Genomic DNA, 20,598 nt, shown 5'->3' with positions numbered 1-20,598 from the left:
TATTGGTACCAAAAAATCGATTTAGTAAGCAAAGGTAGGATTATTCCAGAATAATCGAAAAGGATTATTTTTGACAGATCGGCCAAAATTGAGATTATTCCTATCCAATTTTCCTAATATCGTTGTTATTAAAAAAAATCATTGCATCATACTATGATTTTAATCAAGTAAAAGTTAGTGTCATTTTCTTCCTTAAAAAAATACCACTAGGCACTAGTCATTTAAAGACAATTATTATCTTAGATTACTACAATGTGTTAAGCGGTAACTCTTGGGACTGGCTATGCAATAGCCACATGCCAACGCAAAAACTGGGTCTTCTGACTTAGGTGTATTCCATTTTCCAAGCAAAACTGCACAAAGAAACAAAAACACCCCATTATATATTCTTGGAAGAGCCTGAATAACTAATTAACAATACCAAATTTTCCTTTCATTTCTAATCAAAGTAAAAAAAATTATTGTTTTTTTTTCTCCTTCAGATCATCTTCTTCAAAACTTGTTTGCAAGCTATATTCCTCCTCTTGTATAATTTCTACATTCTCTTCAATTCTTCATCAAATTAGAAATTGTTCTTCAACTTTTTCCCTTTTGATTTCTACGGCTAGGATTCATATTACATATATTGGTGGTCCCTCAATTCTATATCATTTTTGTATTTATGCAAATTTGACTGTTTGTTATTCGTACATTTTCTGTTTGTTCTTGTTCTGGGATTTTTATCTTTCTAATTTGGCTTTGTTGGATGATCTATAAAAAAAAGTTAGTTATCTAGTATCTCATTATCTTCAAAATGGGGTCATCATGCATGCACATGTATAGATATCACCAATAATTTTCTATTCATTTTATACTTGATCCCCCTTATTATATTATAGTTTTATAAAGTTGAGGTCAAAGTTTGATTGGAAGGAAAAGAAAATGGAAGGAGAAAATGGGTTGGATTATGTGAAAAAGCCATTGTTGAAACAAGAACAACATCAAGAATGTATGATCAAGAATAATGTGAATGGAGGAGATCATATATCACGTCATCGATACTCTTTTACAAGTTTGAAAAACGACTTCTTCTCTAAATTGCCTCTAAAAGTTCAGCCTGCAATTGATCCAGAGTCCCCTTTTGATCTAAACCTTTCTAGAACATCTGGCTTGATTGAAGGTAAATTATTACTTTCTTAACTACTTTTGTGATACATATGTTGGTAGTACTATATATTTCTCTATGTTACTTAGACAATAGACTCGGATAAAAGTGCCTACTCGAGTACGGGTGTCCGGATATCAGACTCATCTATTTCGTAGAAAAATATCAAGTTTTTAGTTTGAAATAAAATATCCTAAGTGTCTACTAAAGTAAATGAAAGAAGGTATTAAAGTTATAGAATTTTTTTTTATTAGAGTCGCTAATCAAGTGAGGGGAGTGCAAGTTAAGTTAGGTTGTACTCGACTCACTAATATTTAGAGTCGACCAACTTGATAACTCAAGTTGAAATTTAAATGAGTCGACAACAAGTTTTTTTCCGAGCAGACACAACTAATATCGAGGATAGAGTAAGTGTAGAGTAAGTGCAGAGGGTTAATAAACAAAAAATACAAATTAGAAGATGTAACGTTGTACTTGTCCGCTTTCAGATGTTTTTCCATTTTGTTTGAAGTGATGGAACTTTCTAAGTTACCATGATTCATGAACCTAATGCTTAGTCAAAACTTTATATTATCTCCAAAAGAAGATCTTTAAAAGAAATCAAAACTTGAAAAGGTGTAATATATAAGTATGAGTATAATATATAGGAAAATTATAAAAAACAAGTGCCAACCTTCTATATCAAGGACCGTTGCATTTAATAGTATGTCTTTTTATATTCCACATGGGAAACTAAAGTTCAAATCTTGGTGGAAATAAAAATCTATACAAATATCTGTGTCATGTGGCGCTCTTCGTGGGGAGTTTTAGTTCATGTAATCCATGTACAATAAAAAAAAATTAAGAAATTACATAGTATAAGATTTGATCTCGAAACTTCAAGTACATATACTAAAGTTCTAACCACTCGGCTAAGTTGTATTTAGTGTTATTATCATAAAATATAATATTAATAAATGAAATTTTTTCTTACCCGGAGCTCATTGAGCCTCTGGGTGAGTGGCCCTTACGAGGGCAACAGAACAATTTATCTTACCCTAAATTCTCGAAAGGTGGCCAAAAAAAAGTGTGTGTATAGGACTGTTTGCCAAAAAAAGAACCTTTTAAAAAAATTTCTTGTAATGAAAGATATGAAAAAAAATGTGATGTAGCTTACCATTGGGAGACATTGTCGCTAGCAAGCAATGTTGTTAAAGGCTGATGTGGCAAGTCAAGCTACAAGGTGTTATAGCTCACCATTGGAAATGCTTTAAGGGGGAGAAGAGAGGGGGAAAAGGTAAATATTCAATTAGGAAAAATGAGGAGCACATGGCTGGGTAAGAAATAAAGTCGGAATCTAGCCACTAAACCCTGAAAGGTAGACAACGTTGTTCTTCGTAAAAAAATAAATTTGTAGGTCTTTCATTGTTAGAAATTTTTAACATGGTTTCGCCAAAAAAGGTCTTCTATACAAGGTTGTCGCTGATAAATTTAATAGTTAAAAAAGTTATTAAGGTGCTCAATAGGTTAGCCATTGAGGTTGGGCGTGTTCAACTCAGGCTAAGTAACGTCTAGAGTCAAGTTGATTTCCTGTCAAATGTTCACCAAGTCGAGTAAGAGTTGCTGGGAGTGGATGTACTTGACCGCATAGTAATCAACCCTAAAAGTGCAAATAATTTAGGATCTATGTTACCATGTTGTTCTGTTTTAATCGTGTAATTAACTGTACTGAAATTCCCCTCAACAAAATTGTACTAAAACTGTCTACTATTTCAGCTGAAAAGGAATACTATGAAAAACAAGTTGCAACATTGAAATCTTTCGAGGAGGTTGATGCTTTGGAATTACCCCTTGACATTGACGACGAAGAAGAAGGTAATGAACAAGCACAACATGAGAGAGCAATGAACATATCCAACGGGGCCAATATTGTGTTGCTTGTCTTAAAGGTAGCAACTAGTGGGAAATTGGTTTTAGAAAAACCACAATCAAATTAATACCTATTTATATGCCCATGCTTGTGGTTTTTTTAAACCAATGTTCACATTTCAAAACTAATTATCTCTGTTTACTTTCTAGCTTTGGCTAAAAGCCTAAATATATGATGTACCTTCACGAAATGCAGATATATGCAACTATAAGAAGTGGATCTATTGCTATAGCAGCATCAACACTCGACTCGTTGTTAGATCTCATGGCTGGTGGAATTCTTTGGTTCACGCATTTGTCAATGAAGAACATCAATATATACCAGTACCCTATAGGCAAACTAAGGGTTCAACCTGTAGGAATTGTGATATTTGCGGCTGTCATGGCCACGCTTGGTAAGCTCTATGAAGAGAATGAATGCAATTTTCATGGTTTTTCAGTTTTTTTCTTTTTCTTATTATTGGTAGCACGAGTATAACATCAGTTTAACTAAAGAGTATATCTTGATGCAGGGTTTCAAGTGTTGATTGAAGCAGTTGAACAACTAATAAAAAACGAAATTTCTCCAAAGATGACACATGAGCAACTTCTCTGGCTATATTCTATCATGCTTACTGCCACAGTTGTAAAGCTTGCACTTTGGATTTACTGCAGAAGTTCAGGAAACAGGATCGTTCGTGCATACGCAAAGGTATACATACGAATTTGTTCCATTACACAATTAACTAAAGATCATAAGGCAATATGATGGATTTACTTCTGATTTTTACATTTTGGCAGGATCATTACTTCGATGTGGTGACAAATGTTGTTGGATTAATTGCTGCTGTTCTTGGTGACAGATATTATTGGTGGATTGATCCTACTGGTGCTATTGCTCTAGCAATTTATACAATTTCAAATTGGTCAGGAACAGTATTGGAAAATGCAGGTTCTTACCCTCTTTAAAATTTCTTGTTATTAAGATAGTACTAGATTCTTTTTGCTCTGCATTTTATAACTCACACTCTTCATTCTAACCCATACAGTATAGATTGTCTAATACTGAAGGAAAATTATACAGGCTTTATACTTTGGACAAGCTTTAAAAAGTTAACCCTCGCGAATTATGCATTCTCTAAAATAACCCTATAATTACATATTAACCCTGGAGAGTTTTTCTTGTTATGAAATAGGTTATAATTGGGAAATTCTCAAATTTCCAAGGTTACTTTCCAATAGTAAAAGAATTAGTTATAGCCTAACCTCAATTTTTCAGAAGTAGCTTAACGGAAAGTCTTGGATTCAGATATTTGACTCAAAATCAACTGTGACAATGATTTACAGATTATTATGTAATCTATTTTATATCGATATAATGCCATTACATATTAATTGTCTTGGGACAGTGATTTACAGAATTACGCACAAATTGTTAAGGGGTAACCATTTATGATATTCATACATTAGAAATTTAATTACTTCTTACAACCATTTTATATTCTTTAGAAAGTACTTGCATCAGTGAAACAACTAAAAAGGTGAAGATACATATGCTAGTCAATTATGTTCACGGAGTTTCTTTCACTATGCAGTTTCTCTGGTGGGACAAGCAGCTCCCCCGGAAGTCCTTCAAAAACTCACATACCTTGTTATACGGCATCATCTCCAAATCAAACGCGTTGATACAGTCCGAGCATACACCTTTGGTGCTCTATACTTTGTTGAGGTTAGTCTTAAACATGCTTTCTCATACATAATCCAAGGATTTATGACTTCCGGTAGACTATAATTTACTTTCAGATGTGTAAGAAGTAATTAAATTTCTTATGTATGAATATCATAAATGGTTGTAAGGTTGACATCGAGCTGCCGGAAGATTTGCCTTTGAAAGAAGCCCACGCAATTGGAGAGTCATTGCAGATAAAGATTGAGAAGCTCCCTGAAGTTGAACGAGCATTTGTGCATCTAGATTTCGAGTGTGATCACAAACCTGAGCATTCAGTTCTAAGCAAATTACCCAACAGTCAGCCTTGATAACTTTTAGATAATGGATAAACTGTTTTGTGTGGGATAGTGAAATAGATAGACATCTTTTTGACCCTCAGTTGATAATTGATGATCATCAATTCACCATATATAAGTATATAACCATAACTTGTTCACTTAATATATAAAAGGATGATTAAAGGAATGTCAAAAAGTTCCTTGCAAGTTTATGGTATGGCTTTTGGACGAAAAGGGATCCGATCATTTATTCATAATCTCAATATGTGACTTTATCCATAATGTCATAATTGTATCTATGCAACAACTCTGGGCATCACTAAAGCCCAAAAGGCCAAAACTATCATTTTGTTACTTGGTGCGTCTTCAAGTTTAATTTAAGGTAATTTTGTTTTGGAATCTTCCAAGTTCAACTAACAAGAGTCTCTGTTTGATTTACTACTATCCAGGAATAGTCTAATTGTGTACTCATAGCATTTTCCTACAAGAATCTTACCGTCTTAGATCCCTTTGTACTCCTTTTTTCCCTATTCAATTTATATAACTATATAACATACACTAAAGCCAAAAACACTGAAAAGAGGATTTACCTCCTAAAGTTCCTTCCTAATGTTGGGTTTGGTGGAATAGAAGACCTTGATTATGAAGCAAGTGAGAAGTAAAAGAGATGGACCATTAACGAGCATAGTGAACAAGCGTGTAGAGACGAACTAGCGACAAGCTATGTGTTAATTATGACTTGAAATCTTGTGAATGGCATAAGGCTAACTTTGAATGCACATATCTCTCAATCTATAAATGATTTTGATGTGATTCAAATTGGAGGTGATAGCTTGTTCAAAGAGCTTTCCAACGATAGGTCATATGCCCAATTTCGATGAGAAACGAGAAAGTTATGACTGTTTTACGAAGAACTGACGAAGCTATTTCGTCCCGGGCCCGACCGGGCGGATTTCGCCCGACCCGGTCGGGCGGTGCGCAGTTTTGAACGCTGAACGCGTTTTTCGATATATTTTTCGTTTAAAGTTATCTTTTAGGGTTTGTACGGGTTCCTTATGATTATAAAAGGGCTCTTAGTGTTCATTATTATTAACACAACTTATGAAACACTTTTAGCCTCTAGATTAAGGACTCTTGTATTATTCTCTCTGATTTTCTCCATTATAATGAAGAAGCTCTAATCCCCCACCTGTGGATGTAGGTCAAATTTGACTGAACCACGTAAATCCTTGTGTTATTTGTTTGTTCATCTTTATAGTTTTCTCACCTTCATTATTTCATTGATTTTCTGTTCCGCATTAATCAAACTACAACACTTATTTCCTAACAAACTGGTATCAAGAGTTTGGTTGTTTTAAGATCTTAAGTGTTTATAGAAAAAGTTTGATTTTTTTTCATTATGTCAATGAAATACAATATTGAGAAATTTGATAGGCAAGTAAATTTTGGCCTATGGCAATTAAAGATGAAAGCCATCCTGGTTCAAAGTGGTTGTTACAAGGCTCTTGTAGGTGCATCCAAAAAGCCTTCAGATATGACGGATGATCAGTGGGAGGATATGGATTTGAAGGCACTCTCAGCAAATCATTTAAGTCTATCTAATGAAGTTTTGAGAGAGGTTGCCAAAGAGACGACTGCTGCGGGTTTGTGGTTGAAGTTGGAGTCACTTTATATGACAAAATCTGTGACCAACCGTCTACTACTAAAATCTAGACTTCATGATCTCAGTCTAGAAGAAGGTAAATCGCTTGAGTCTCATTTAGATGAATTCTTCTCTATAATTATGGATTTGCAAAATATCGATGTTGAGATCGATGATGAGGATATGGCTATTAGGTTGTTGTGTTCTTTACCACCTTCGTATAAGCACTTTCGAGATACCTTATTATATGGTAAAGATGATTTGAGTTTGCAGGATGTTAAGGAGGCCTTAACGGAGGCCTTAACTCAGAGAGATTTAATTGACAATAAATTAGTTAATAAATCTAATAATTCTACTAACACAAATGCTTTTGCTGCTCATGGTGGAAAGAATTCTGGAAAAATCTGTAACTATTGTCATGTGAAGGGTCATATTAAATCTGAGTGTTGGAAATTAAAGAAGAAAAATGGAGAAAGGTCCAATGAGGATCGATCTGCAAATATTGCCAATGCTGTTTCTGATGATGATCTTGCACTTTAAGGTTACAAGATTTGGGCCTGCGGTTTCTACGATCTCTTTATGTTTGGTGCCCTTTTGAGATCTCTTGGTAAAACGAGAAATCGTGTGGATTTTGCTATGGAGTCTATGATAGATTGTTTTTTGAGTTTCCAATAAAGTAACAATCTTGGTTATGCATTAGATTTTGTTCTAGTTATGCTATTTCTTATCTCAAATTTGGCACTTTTGTGATTATTAAGTACGATTGCAATTTAGAAATTATCGTTGTCATTCAGTTTCTAGAATTGCTTTTGAGTTTGTTGTTGAGATGAAGAAGTGTTTGAAGAGAGTTTGGTCAATTTGATGAAGCATGCTAGCGTTGGTGACTTTATACTCTCGATCTAGGCCATGGGATGGTTTTGCATACGGATTTTGTGTTCGAAGACGCATCGGTATGCAATTATAGAACATGTCCGTATTCTGGATTGCCTACAATGGGTAGGTTTATGGAATTTTGCTTAAGGTGGAGGTTCTATGGTGTTTTTTTGGTTGAGCATCATTTTTTGGTTTAAGGTGGAGTTACCTTGTTTGATCGGTTTCAAGTCAAGGTGGAGATTTGTTAATTATGACTTGAAATCTTGTGAATGGCATAAGGCTAACTTTGAATGCACATATCTCTCAATCTATAAATGATTTTGATGTGATTCAAATTGGAGGTGATAGCTTGTTCAAAGAGCTTTCCAACGATAGGTCATATGCCCAATTTCGATGAGAAACGAGAAAATTATGACTGTTTTACGAAGAACTGACGAAGCTGTTTCGTCCCGGGACCGACCGGGCGGATTTCGCCCGACCCGATCGGGCGGTGCGCAGTTTTGAACGCTGAATGCGTTTTTCGATATATTTTTCGTTTTAAGTTATCTTTTAGGGTTTGTACGGGTTCCTTATGATTATAAAAGGGCTCTTAGTGTTCATTATTATTAACACAACTTATGAAACACTTTTAGCCTCTAGATTTAGGACTCTTGTATTATTCTCTCTGATTTTCTCCATTATAGTGAAGAAGCTCTAATCCCCACCTGTGGATGTAGGTCAAATTTGACTGAACCACGTAAATCCTTGTGTTATTTGTTTGTTCATCTTTATAGTTTTCTCACCTTCATTATTTCATTGATTTTCTGTTCCGCATTAATCAAACTACAACACCTATTTCCTAACACTATGAGTGTTGAGAGACGAGGAAAGGCTGGTGTGCGATAACAAATCGAGCAGCAACAACAATGAGCAAGCGTCGACGACAAACATGAGCCAAGGAAATATCAATCATTTGAATGGTGATATTTAAAATTAGAGTTTAATCTATAATCGTTCGAATATTTTTCATATGTACATCATCAATTGGAAAAGTCGAGCATGGCTTGGGTACTACCTAGCTACCCAATTATATACTGAGAATATTGTCACTTAATTTTCCTCTCGGCTTATAGTAACATACTTTATTTATTCCATTTTAATTGTAACATGTGGAGTTTTGTGATTTCCAATATATACTTTCGACCATTAATGTATTCATTTATCTCTAACTAAAAATTATGAAAATAATCTACATAACTATGAAAATAGTAGTTTAATACATATAATTCAACAATTTATACATTTTCTATATATCAGTTTAATACATATATCTCTTTATCCATATTTCATAATAATTTATACATATTTTGCAAGCATTTTAGACCCATGTGCGTCTATAATTCACTTTAATTTCCAAAAAAAAATTAGCAACTTCTTTTATGTATTTGTCATTTGTTAAAACTATCTTTTGCGTAATGTTTTTAGGGTTTTTCTATGGGGTGTCCCAGTGTTTTTTTTTAGAATAATATGATGTTGTACTCATGTTTTTTTTGTTCTAAATAATACCTTCAACTTTTTAGGTTTTCTTTATGGCAATCCTGTTATTTCTTATTCATTACGGTTATTAATGTTGAAGATGTAATGGCCCACTTACTCCGCTATTATTTAAAACCCCATGAACTTTTCTCTTATAAATCAAAACTTTTGCTTTCAGATGCTTTAATTTTCTAATCAAATTAAGAATATTTGAAATACAAACCAGCCATGAACTTGTTAGTCGTCTTGTGGTATAAAAAATTTTCTCTCTAAATGACTCAAAAGGTTGGGAAATAAAGAAACTAAAGAGTCGTTTGGTTCAAGATATATAATGGAAAGGGAATAAATGCAAATAGAGGAGGGAAACTATAACAAAAAAGTGTTACCTTTATTGAGTGTTTGGTTCAAGCCAAGTAATGAAAATGAATGTAGTTTCGATCATGTATCAACTATACATATCCATATGATTGACTAAACATCTCCATGTTCCCATAGCCCATGAAACGGCGCTATCAATCGATCTTATATGCTAATCTTTTAATAAGTCATTTATGTCCAATTTAACGACTCAGATTAGGAACTCGAATATTCCATGAATTCAGTTCACTAATAGTGTTTCATTCATTAAATCGCATATTTGACAAAACCATTGAATTTCAAATTATTTCTAGACATTTTATTTAATAATAAATCAAAATTAAATAAGATAAAACTTCATTCCTCATAAACATAAAACAGCAAAACCATATCTCTATATTGTAACAAGTTTCTCCAAACATAATACAATCTAAATCTATTCTAACATTTGCTTCAAGCTTATAGCCCTAACATGACTTTAGTTTCATGCTTGGGTTGGGGTAGAGGTTTAGTAAGTGGGTCTTCCATATTCTCATCTTTGTGAACTTTGCAGATTTTGACATCCTTCCTGTTAACTATCTCGTGAATAAGGTGATATTTCCTCATTTATGCTTGGATTTGTTATGTGATATCGATTCTTTTGCTTGTGCAATATCACTATCATTATCACCGAACAACTCAATCCCCTCCAGAGCACTAGGTATGACATATAACTCTGTTAAGAACTTCTTTATCCACATAACTTCCTTAGCTACTTCAACCACTGCTAAATATTATGATTCTGTCATAGAGTCCGCTATAGTGCTTTGCTTCGAACTCTTCCCGCTCAGTGCTCCTTCATTTAGACAAAAGATGTACCCTGACTGAGAGCGGAAATCATTTCTGTCAGTTTGGAAGCTCGCATCAGTATAAAATTTAACAACCAAATCACTTTCTCCTCCATAGACTAAGAGCATGCCTTTAGTTCTCCTTAAGTACTTAAGGATGCTCTTAGATGCAGTCTAGTGTGCTTCTCGTGGATTTGATTGGAACCTGGTACACAAGCTCAAGGCATATGCAACATCTAGTCGAGTACTTATTATGGCATACATGATAGATCCTATAGTCGAAGCATAAGGTATGCTACTCATCCGCTTCAACTCACCAGGCTCAGTCGGGCTCTGACTCTTGCTAAGCAACATACCATGTGACATGGGAATGAATCCTCTATTCGAGTTTTCCATGTTGAACTTTGCAAGAACTTTATCAATATAAGTTTCTTGACTTAGTCCATTCATCCTTCGAGACCTTTCTCTATGGATTTTGATTCCCAATATGTACTCAACCTCTCCAAGGTTCTTCATGGAGAAACAAGTTTTCAACCATTCCTTGACTGACTCAAGCATTGGTATGTTATTTTCCATGAGTAGTATGTCATCTACATACAAAACCAAGAAGACTAAGCCGCACCCACTAAATTTCTTATAGACACAAGATTTTCTTCATTTTTTGAGAAAACCAAACTGTTTGATTGCTTGTAATACCTCGAAAATTCTCTATTTTCCAGAATACCTTTTCAATATAAAATTTAGAGAATTATCAAATAAAGTACTATCTCACATGTGATAATGTATCGGCTTATTCAGGATTTTGCATCGAAAATGATAATAAATAAATTTTAGAAATACAACTTGCTCAACCAAAAAGTCAAATCTAAAATTCAACCAACATGAAGTCAAAAGTCAACCTCAAAAGTAAAATTCAACGATGAAAAGTATAAAGTCAAAGTAAACTGTAAAGTCAACACAAGCTCTGTAAATCCCGAACCCATGATGCATCATATGAAACCTGTAATGGACGATACACTATCGATCCCGAGATACTTCTCACCAAATGGGTCATCACATGATCAATAAGATAGCCATGATCAACACATGCACACAAAGCACGTAATCAGCAAAGCTGAGTACTACATAGTAAATAAATAAATAAAACCTAACATGATTCTTATAAATATTAAGCAGGGATAAATGATGATATAATAACGTTGCATACTACTTTTACTGAACTAAACTCCACAATAAATAATAATTTAATTAATTTAGATGGAATAGTCAATGGGATGAGTTATCTAAACCAAAACCAGTCTTCAATCTAGAAGACGAAGTACGGGCGCGACTTCGTACTCCTATGATCTACATACGATATCGAGGAACCTTTAAAATAAAAATAGGGCAAAATGATCAATCCGGTCCCAAGAAAAATCATGGGCTACCATCATGTACTCCAACTCAAACTTGTCCAACACTTCAGACGTGCACAAGTTTAAATTTATTGCTATTTACGTTTCACTTTACATGATTAATAATTTATTCACTCATTATGACTCACAAGTAAGATAAATAATATAATCATGAAAGAATCATAAAGTTCATTTTTATCTTAGGATTAGATAAGGTGATCATCAACTTAACAACCCAAGATTAACTCTAATATTAAGTCCATAACCTTATATTTATTTGTCGAACCAAGTCAACAACCAACCAACCTTTCATAGGCATAATGATTAACTTCCCAAATAAGGCTTTCGGACCTTATAAAGTAATTAAATAACCCAAAAGGAACAAAATGATTCAATCATGATCCAATACAAACATAAATATTAATCCCTCATGTGAATTAATAATATAAAGTTTCCGAATTCCATATGCTTGCAACAATCTTCCATGCAAACATAATATAAAAATCATATTCAACATGCTTCACACAACGGCATAAAACATGCAAATCCAATTGAATCATAATCACCTATATGAACCGAAAAAAAAGTTCCCTATACATGTACTACATAATTCTCATCCTTAGTACATGATATTAGTCCAATCAACACATAGGTATGTACGTACCTTGTGTAAGCAAATTGAGAGACCACTTTCACAATCTTAAAAGTCGTCTAAAGAGAATTCACCACCTAAAATAACCAATATAACCACAAATCAATGCTTAATAAATTTTCAGCAATATTAAATTACTTTAAATCCTTCTTAAAAGTGTTAAAAAACCTTTCCCACCATTAAAACATAGTTATTAAAGCCTCCTAATATAGTACTACTATACTAGTTATTAAAAAAACCTTAAAAACTCACACTTTAATCATGAAAACTCCATTATCAACATCCTTATCAAATTTCCAGCAACTTATTGTAGGAATCTATAAGTACTATAAAGCGAAATTTCATGAATCAAATTCATAAGCACTTAAATCGGGATCACATGCATATACAATTAAGGATCACATACAAGTTTAGAAATAACCTTTGTAGCGTGATTTCCACAAAGCTTGAATAACCCGGATTGAGAATCTCAGATGTGATTCCTCTACTTAGTCCACCAACCCAGATCAACACTCCACCAATGCTAGTTGGAAAGGAAGAAAACTTCTTTCTTGTTTGGAGTATACGTGACTTTTGAAGAGAGAGAATAGGAGAAGAAAATAATAAGAGAATAAACTGATGTTTTCTTTTCTGCCTAACCCAAATATATAAAAGTATTTAGGTCAGATTTCTCTCCTTTTCCCTCTCTTGGCCGGCCACCCTAGGGCCCTCTTGGGCTCTAGGTTTCTTTTGTTGATCCAAGTTTAATGTGTGACCTTGTAGGATCCGTTACATTGGGCTTCGGGTTTATTTATTTACTAATCCGAAGTTCTATAGCTTTCTCTAGCAAGACGTATAGACGACCCAATATAACGAACTTATTATCTCTATAATAGATCCATTATAATTAGTAATTGCATTTAAGTCGAGGACATAAATCCTTCAATCTCCCACTTGTCCGAGACGAGTGTGCAATGTTTTTATTCCTCAAGTCTCTTAATGTCTTAATTTGATAGTATGATCATATTTCTATATCATCCATACTAGCTTTCAAATTATTCCTTGAAATCCGAGTTCAAATTGTCAAACAAATGATCATCGAATGATCCATTTGAGCACGGCCATGCATTTTCAATTTTTCACTCTTCAAGGGGCCAAGACACCTATCCTATCTCATATAGGAGGACTTTTCCAATCTTGTAGTAACCAATACTCCCACTCAACTTTTAGCACAACCTGAATGCTGCCTTTATAGTCCCCTTTTACGGCATGACGTTTGACAGTATCAAAGCTATACTAATCATTGGGCTAAGTAATGTTCTACTCATGTCTCAGGAATCTACTAATATAATTTCGAAGTTATAAAACTTCTAAGTAGGTCAAGTTCGACTATGTATCAACTATACATGTCCATATGATTGATTAAACATCTCTATGTTTCCATAGCCCATGAAACGGCGCTATCAATCAATCTTATATGCTAATCCCTTTAATAAGTCATTTATGTCCAGTTTAATGACTTAGATTAGGAACTTTAATATTCTATGAATTCTGTTCACTTATGGTGTTTCATTCATCAAATCACATATTTGACAAAACCATAGAATTCAAGATATATTTTGGACATTTTATTTAATACCAAACCAAAATTAAATAAGACAAAATTATTATTCATAAACATAAATAGCAAAACCATGTCTTTACATTGAATAAGTTTCTCTAAACCTAGTACAATCTAAAGCCACTCTAACATTTGCTTCAAGCCTATAGCCCTAGCGTGACACTCATGCTTGGGTTGAGGTAGCGGTTTAGTTAGCGGATCAGCCACGTTCTCATCCGTATGAACTTTGCAGATTCTGACATCCTTCCTGTCAACTATCTCTCGAATGAGGTGATACTTCCTCATCACATGTTTGGATTGTTATGTGACCTTGGCTCTTTTGCTTGCGCAATAGCACCATTGTTGTCACAAAACAACTCAATTCCTTCCAGAACACTAGGTACGATATCCAGCTCTGTCAAGAATTCTTTATCCAAACTGCTTCCTTAGCTGCTTCAACTGCTGCTAAATATTCTGATTCTGTCGTAGAGTCTGCTACAGTGCTTTGCTTTGAGCTCTTCCAGCTCACTGCTCCTCCATTCAGACGAAAGACATACCCTGACTGAGAGCGGTAGTCATCTCTGTCGGTTTGGAAGCTTGCATCCGTGTAACCTTCAACAACCAACTCACTTTGTCCCCCATATACTAAGAACATGCCTTTAGTCCTCCTTAAGTACTTAAGGATGCTCTTAGCTGCAGTCCAGTGTGCTTCTCCTGGATTTGCTTGGAACCTGCTACACATGCTCAAGGCATATGCAACATCAGGTCGAGTACTTATCATGGCATACATAATAGACCCTATAGCCGAAGCATAAGGAATGCTACTCATTCGCTTTAACTCATCAGGCTCAGTCGGGCACTGACTCTTGCTAAGCGATATGCCATGTGACATGGGAACGAAACCTCTCTTCGAGTTTTCCATGTTGAACCTTGTAAGAACCTTATCAATATAAGTTTCTTAGCCCAATCATCCTTCGAGACCTATCTCTATGGATTTTGATTCCCAGTATGTACTCAGCTTCTCCAAGGTCCTTCATAGAGAAACAACTCTTAACCATTCCTTGACTGACTCAAGCATTGGTATGTCGTTTCCCATGATTAGTATGTCATCTACATACAGAACCAAGAAGACTAAGCTGCTCCCACTAAACTTCTTGTAAACACAAGACTCTTCTTCGCTTTTGATGAAACCAAATTGTTTGATTGCCTCATCAAACCGAAGATTCCAGCTCCGAGATGCCTGCTTCAATCCATAAATGGATCTCTGAAGCTTGCAAACCCTTTTAGGATTTTCTGGATCTTCAAAACCTTCAGGTTGTGTCATGTACACATCCTCATTCAAGAACCCATTCAAGAATGCGGTTTTGACATCCATCTGCCAAATTTCGTAATCGAAAAATGCAGCAATCGCTAAAAGTATCCGAATTGATTTAAGCATTGCTACTGGAGAAAAGGTCTCATCATAGTCTATACCATGAACTTGTCTGAATCCTTTTGCAACCAGTCTTGCTTTGTAGACATAGACATTTCCATCTTTGTCTGTTTTCAATTTGAACACCCACTTGCATCCAATAGGGTTAACCCCACAGGCAAGTCAACCAGTGTCCAAACTTTATTCTCAGACATGGAGTCTAACTCGGATTTCATGGCCTCAAGCCATTTCTCAGAGTCTGGGCTCGTCAAAGCTTGTTTGTAGGTAGTAGGTTCTGAATTTTCCAAAATCATAATTTCAGAATTTTCAGTCATTAGGAAATCAACCAACCTTTTGTTTGGAATCCTTGGTCTACTGACCTACGCGGGGTCTGAGCATCAAGAGAAACGTTCTCTTCAACAGTTTGAAGATTTTCGCTTGATTCAACTTCGAATGGGACGGTAGGAGGTTCATGCGTTGAATACGTTATCTCCTCAACATGACTTTCGTCTTGTTGGGCCGTCTCTGACATGGTGTGAGCCACGTCCAGTTGTTGCTCATCTCGAATTTCTTCGAGTGTTATTTTACTCCCACTTGTCTTTCTAGAAACAAATTCCTTTTCAAGAAAGACACCATCACGAGCAACAAACACTTTGTTCTCTTGACGGTTATAGAAGTAATAACCCCTTGTCTCTTTTGGATACCCCACAAAGAGACATTTATCTGACTTGGGTGCGAGTTTGTCTGATAGTAACCGCTTTACATAGACCTCGCATCCCCAGATTTTAAGAAAAGACAAGTTTGGAGGTTTTCCATTCCATAACTCATATGGAGTCTTTTCTACAGCCTTTGACGGGCTCCTATTTAGTGTGTGTGCAGCAGTTTCGAGAGCGTATCCCCAAAAAGAAATCGGTAGATCAGCAAGACTCATCATAGATCGAACCATATCTAGTAATGTTCGATTCCTCCTTTCAGATACACCATTTAACTGTGGTGTTCCTGGTGGAGTTAATTGTGAAAGAATTCCACAATCCTTTAGATGATCATCAAACTCTTGGCTCAAATATTCACCACCACGATCGGATCGTAGTGCTTTTATTGTCTTACCAAGTTGATTCTGTACTTCATTTTGGAACTCTTTGAATCTATCAAAAGATTCCGACTTATGTTTCACAAGTAAATATAGCCATATCTACTCAAATCATCAGTGAAGGTGATGAAGTAATTAAACCCTCCCTTTGCCTTTGTGCTCATAGGTACACATACATCTGTATGTATGAGTCCTAAAAGATCGCTGGCCCTTTCACCTTTTCCAGTAAATGGTGATTTTGTCATCTTCCACATTAAGCATGATTCACATACATCAAATGATTCGAAATCAAATGATGGAATTATACCGTCCTTTTGTAACTTGTGAATGCGCTTTTGGTTTATATGACCCATTCGGCAATGCCAAATATAGGTTAGGTTAGAATCATTTGATTTCTTTTTCTTGCTATCTATGTTATAGACTTGTAATGATTTATCAAGCACATATAAACCATTTATCAAATTAGCTCTGGCATAGAACATATTATTGTAAGAAATGGAACAACATTTGTTCTTTATTTCAAAGCAAAAACCTTCAGAATCCAAAACTGAAACCGAAATTATGTTCTTAGTTATTGTAGGAACGAAATAACAATTATTTAATTCTAAAATAAGCCCAGATGGCAAGTGTAGACTATAGCTCCCGACGGCAAGTGCAGCAACTCGTGCTCCATTTCCAACGCGTAGCTCTACCTCGCCTTTTGCCAACTTCCTACTTCTTTTTAGTCCCTGCACATCATTAACTATGTGAGAACCACAACCGGTATCAAATACCCATAAAGAAGTAGAAGTCAAATTGATTTCTATAACATATATACCTGAAGTAGAAGCCCCAGACTTCTTTATTTCCTCCAAGTATATCGGGCAGTTCCTCTTCCAGTGTCCAATCTTGTGACAGTGGAAGCACTTGCTTTCCGCAGCAACCTTGGGCTTGGCGGTTGGCTTAGGTTTTTCAGCGACAGTGGCAACTTGCTTGCCTTTGTCCTTCTTTCCTGCCCATTTCTTTTTGAAACCCTTTCCCTTTTGAACCAACAGAACCTCTTTCTTTGGTTCAACCTTAGGGATGTTCCTTTCAGCATTGACCAACAATCCATGCAGCTCTTGCAAAGTCTTTTCAGACTCATTCATATTGTAGGTCATTCTGAACTGATTAAAACTTTCAGGTAGTGAGTGGAGAATGATGTCAGTAGCCAACTCGAGCCTATAAGGGAACCCAAGTCTTTCCATGTTTTCGAAAAGACCCATCATTTCGAACACATGGGGGCCAACAGCTTGACCCGGCTTCAAGTGACATTCAAGGATCTCCCTGTTAGTCTCATACCGCTCAACTCGGGCCTGAGTTTTAAACATGGCCCGCAGCTCTTGCATGATCGTGTAGGCATCCTTGGTTTCGAACCTCTTTTGGAGGTTCGGCTCCATGGCTGCTACCATCAAACAAGTGATTGGTATAGACTTATCACTAGCCTGTTTTGCACGACGTTTTTCAGCGTCAGTTGATTCATCAGTTATTACAGGAAGCGGGGTATCTAAGACGTCCTCTCGACCCTCAAACCTCAGAACGAGTCTTAAGGTCCTTTCCCAATTAAGGAAATTTTCACCATTCAGTCTGTCCTTTTCCAGAAAAGGACGAATGTTGAAACCGGAGTTGTTGTTGTTGTTATTAGACATGATATCTACAGACAAAAAAATAAGGCAAAGTTCAATTTTATGTTTATAAAGCAACCTAAAACATGTAAAAGGTTTCTAGGTTGACCACCTATTCAAAATTAAAGTCCCCTATGAATAAGTGTTTTACAAGATCCTATCAACATGTAACACTAAGCAGACGGAGGCCTTATCATAACGTTACATTATCAAGGTAAGTAAACTCTTTTACTAATTATAACACTTTATAACTCTTGTTTAGATGGATAAACATCGCATGTTTAACTATCTCTTGCTTCAAAATTCAAAACGCTTTTGATAATTTTGTTAAGGACAACCAAACTAAGTTGTAAAATTCGCAATTTTACCTTTATCCCAAAATTAATGATAACACCCTGCGGAGGCATGACCTATTACTATTAATTAAGGGTTTTATAAGTACTTTATGTTTGGAAAAGCAAACCTTAATATTTACGGGGCCTAAGTTTATTATGTTGTTATGAATTAGTGAACTCTAGCGCATCAATAACCAACATACAATAAACTTATAAGCATTTTAAAGAATAATAAAATGCGAAAATAAAATGATCTAGTATGGCCCCTAATCCTAAGAACTAAGCATCAATGGCTCCTTCTTGGACTCTTCATGGATCTCCATCCACTTTTCCATGGGCCTTCTCTTGATGGGCTCTTCTTTGGATTACATAAGTATCAAAATAATTTAAATAATTACAAAAATACTTAACGATACGCAGATCGTATTTAAAATTACAAGAATACATCACGATACGCAGATCGTATTTTCTATCTTAATTTGGGCCATACTAGTCATACATAGCAAATATATCATAATATAAAAGCCACATAATAATATCACATATTATACTTGCCAATCAATTAAAATATCAAATATTCTTAATTAAAGCAAGAAGATAAAATTTTAAGTAATAACTAATCACCTAAAGATTCTATCCCTTAAAACTAGCCTAATTATTTTAATTAGATTAAAAAATCAGATTATGGATTGAAATTTATGACCAAGTCAATAATTAACTAATTGAAATTTATTCTTTCTCAATATTCTGATTTTCAAAATAAAATTTCCAAAAGGATAAAATTTAAAAAAAAAATTCTGCTGCCCAGATTTTTAGGCACGTTTTCCTTAAAAAAAAAAAAAAATTTTATTTTTAAAACTTTGAAAACACAGCAGCACAAAGGCTGCTTTCACACAAGCCTCATCGAGAAGCTTGCAGCCAAAATTTCCGGCGACCGTTCCAGGCCACCCCATTCAGACGACTCCACCGGCCATTCGCCGGTTTTCGAGACCGTGGGCCGACGCCAGCAGAAGGACCACCAGCGCCAGCCTACGAACCTCCTAAAACGTAGCGAACAGCAGTGCTTGCACGTCAAACTTGCGTCGCCTGCCGCCACGTCCTCCCTCCGACGCGACTACTCGCCGGCAGCCTTGCGTCTCCCTTCCCCGACATTTCGCCGGCAGACCACCAGACTCCGGAGTAGCCACTGCTCCTTATTTTTCCTCCTTCAATTTTCTGTTTTTGAAACCTTTTCTTTTCTTTTCTTTTCTTGAAGGATATTAAAATTACAACCTCTTGTAAATTTAATTAGGTGATCTTGATTAAATTAAACATAACTCTTTATGCTTAATACAAAAATTATATTTAAATCTCTATTTTAATATATTTACAGGTTATTCATATAAGTTAATCACTAATTCATATAAAACACCTTTTATATGAATTTATTTTCATACATAAACCATTTTAAGCATGAAAGTTTGATTAATAACATGAATTTATTTGCAAAATTTAGAGATCTAAAATCAGAATTTTTTAAATTTCGAAAATTAGGGTTTAGGAGGAGAAAATTTTGGGCTATTAAATATTGAGAAAGAAAGTAATTAAAACTCCTTTTAACAAATTTCAATTAATTATTCAATCCATAATTTAATTCCTCCCCTTAATCAAATTAAAATTAATCATACATAAACTAAACTTTATGACCAAAATTCTATATGCAAGAGGCTAAAACTGATACCACTGTAGGAATCTATAAGTACTATAAAGCGGAATTTCATGAATCAAATTCATAAGCACTTGAATCAGGATCACATGCATATACAATTAAGGATCACATACAAGTTTAGAAATAACCTTTGTAGCGTGATTTCCACAAAGCTTGAATAACCCGGATTGAGAATCTCAGATGTGATTCCTCTACTTAGTCCACCAACCCAGATCAACACTCCACCAATGCTAGTTGGAAAGGAAGAAAACTTCTTTCTTGTTTGAGGAGTATTACGTGACTTTTGAAGAGAGAGAATAGGAGAGAGAATAGGAGAGAGAAAATAATAAGAGAATAAACTGATTGTTTTCTTTTCTGCCTGACCCCAATCTATAAAAGTATTTAGGTCAGATTTCTCTCCTTTTCCCCTCTCTTGGCCGGCCACCCTAGGCCCCTCTTGGGCTCTAGGTTTCTTTTATTGATCCAAGTTTAATGTGTGACCTTGTAGGATCCGTTATATTGGGCTTCGGGTTTATTTATTTACTAATCCGAAGT

At 35.2% G+C, this 20,598-nt stretch overlaps 1 protein-coding gene across 1 annotated transcript; it reads left to right on the top strand.

The window, feature by feature from the left end:
- Positions 1-413: 413 nt before the first annotated feature.
- LOC104906766 (metal tolerance protein 4) lies at positions 414-5,392 on the top strand. Its single transcript, XM_010695567.4, has 7 exons — positions 414-1,159; positions 2,900-3,072; positions 3,249-3,447; positions 3,565-3,743; positions 3,833-3,983; positions 4,627-4,760; positions 4,889-5,392. Exons 1-7 carry the CDS (start codon positions 922-924, stop codon positions 5,066-5,068), a joined length of 1,254 nt encoding a protein of 417 aa, XP_010693869.1. The 5' UTR covers positions 414-921; the 3' UTR covers positions 5,069-5,392.
- Positions 5,393-20,598: the final 15,206 nt, after the last annotated feature.

This window comes from Beta vulgaris, chromosome 3 (genome assembly GCF_026745355.1).
Source record: "Beta vulgaris subsp. vulgaris cultivar EL10 chromosome 3, EL10.2, whole genome shotgun sequence".
Classification (NCBI taxonomy): Eukaryota; Viridiplantae; Streptophyta; class Magnoliopsida; order Caryophyllales; family Amaranthaceae; genus Beta; species Beta vulgaris.
Note: the sequence above shows the minus strand (reverse complement) of the source record. Positions and strands in the feature narration are given on the sequence as shown.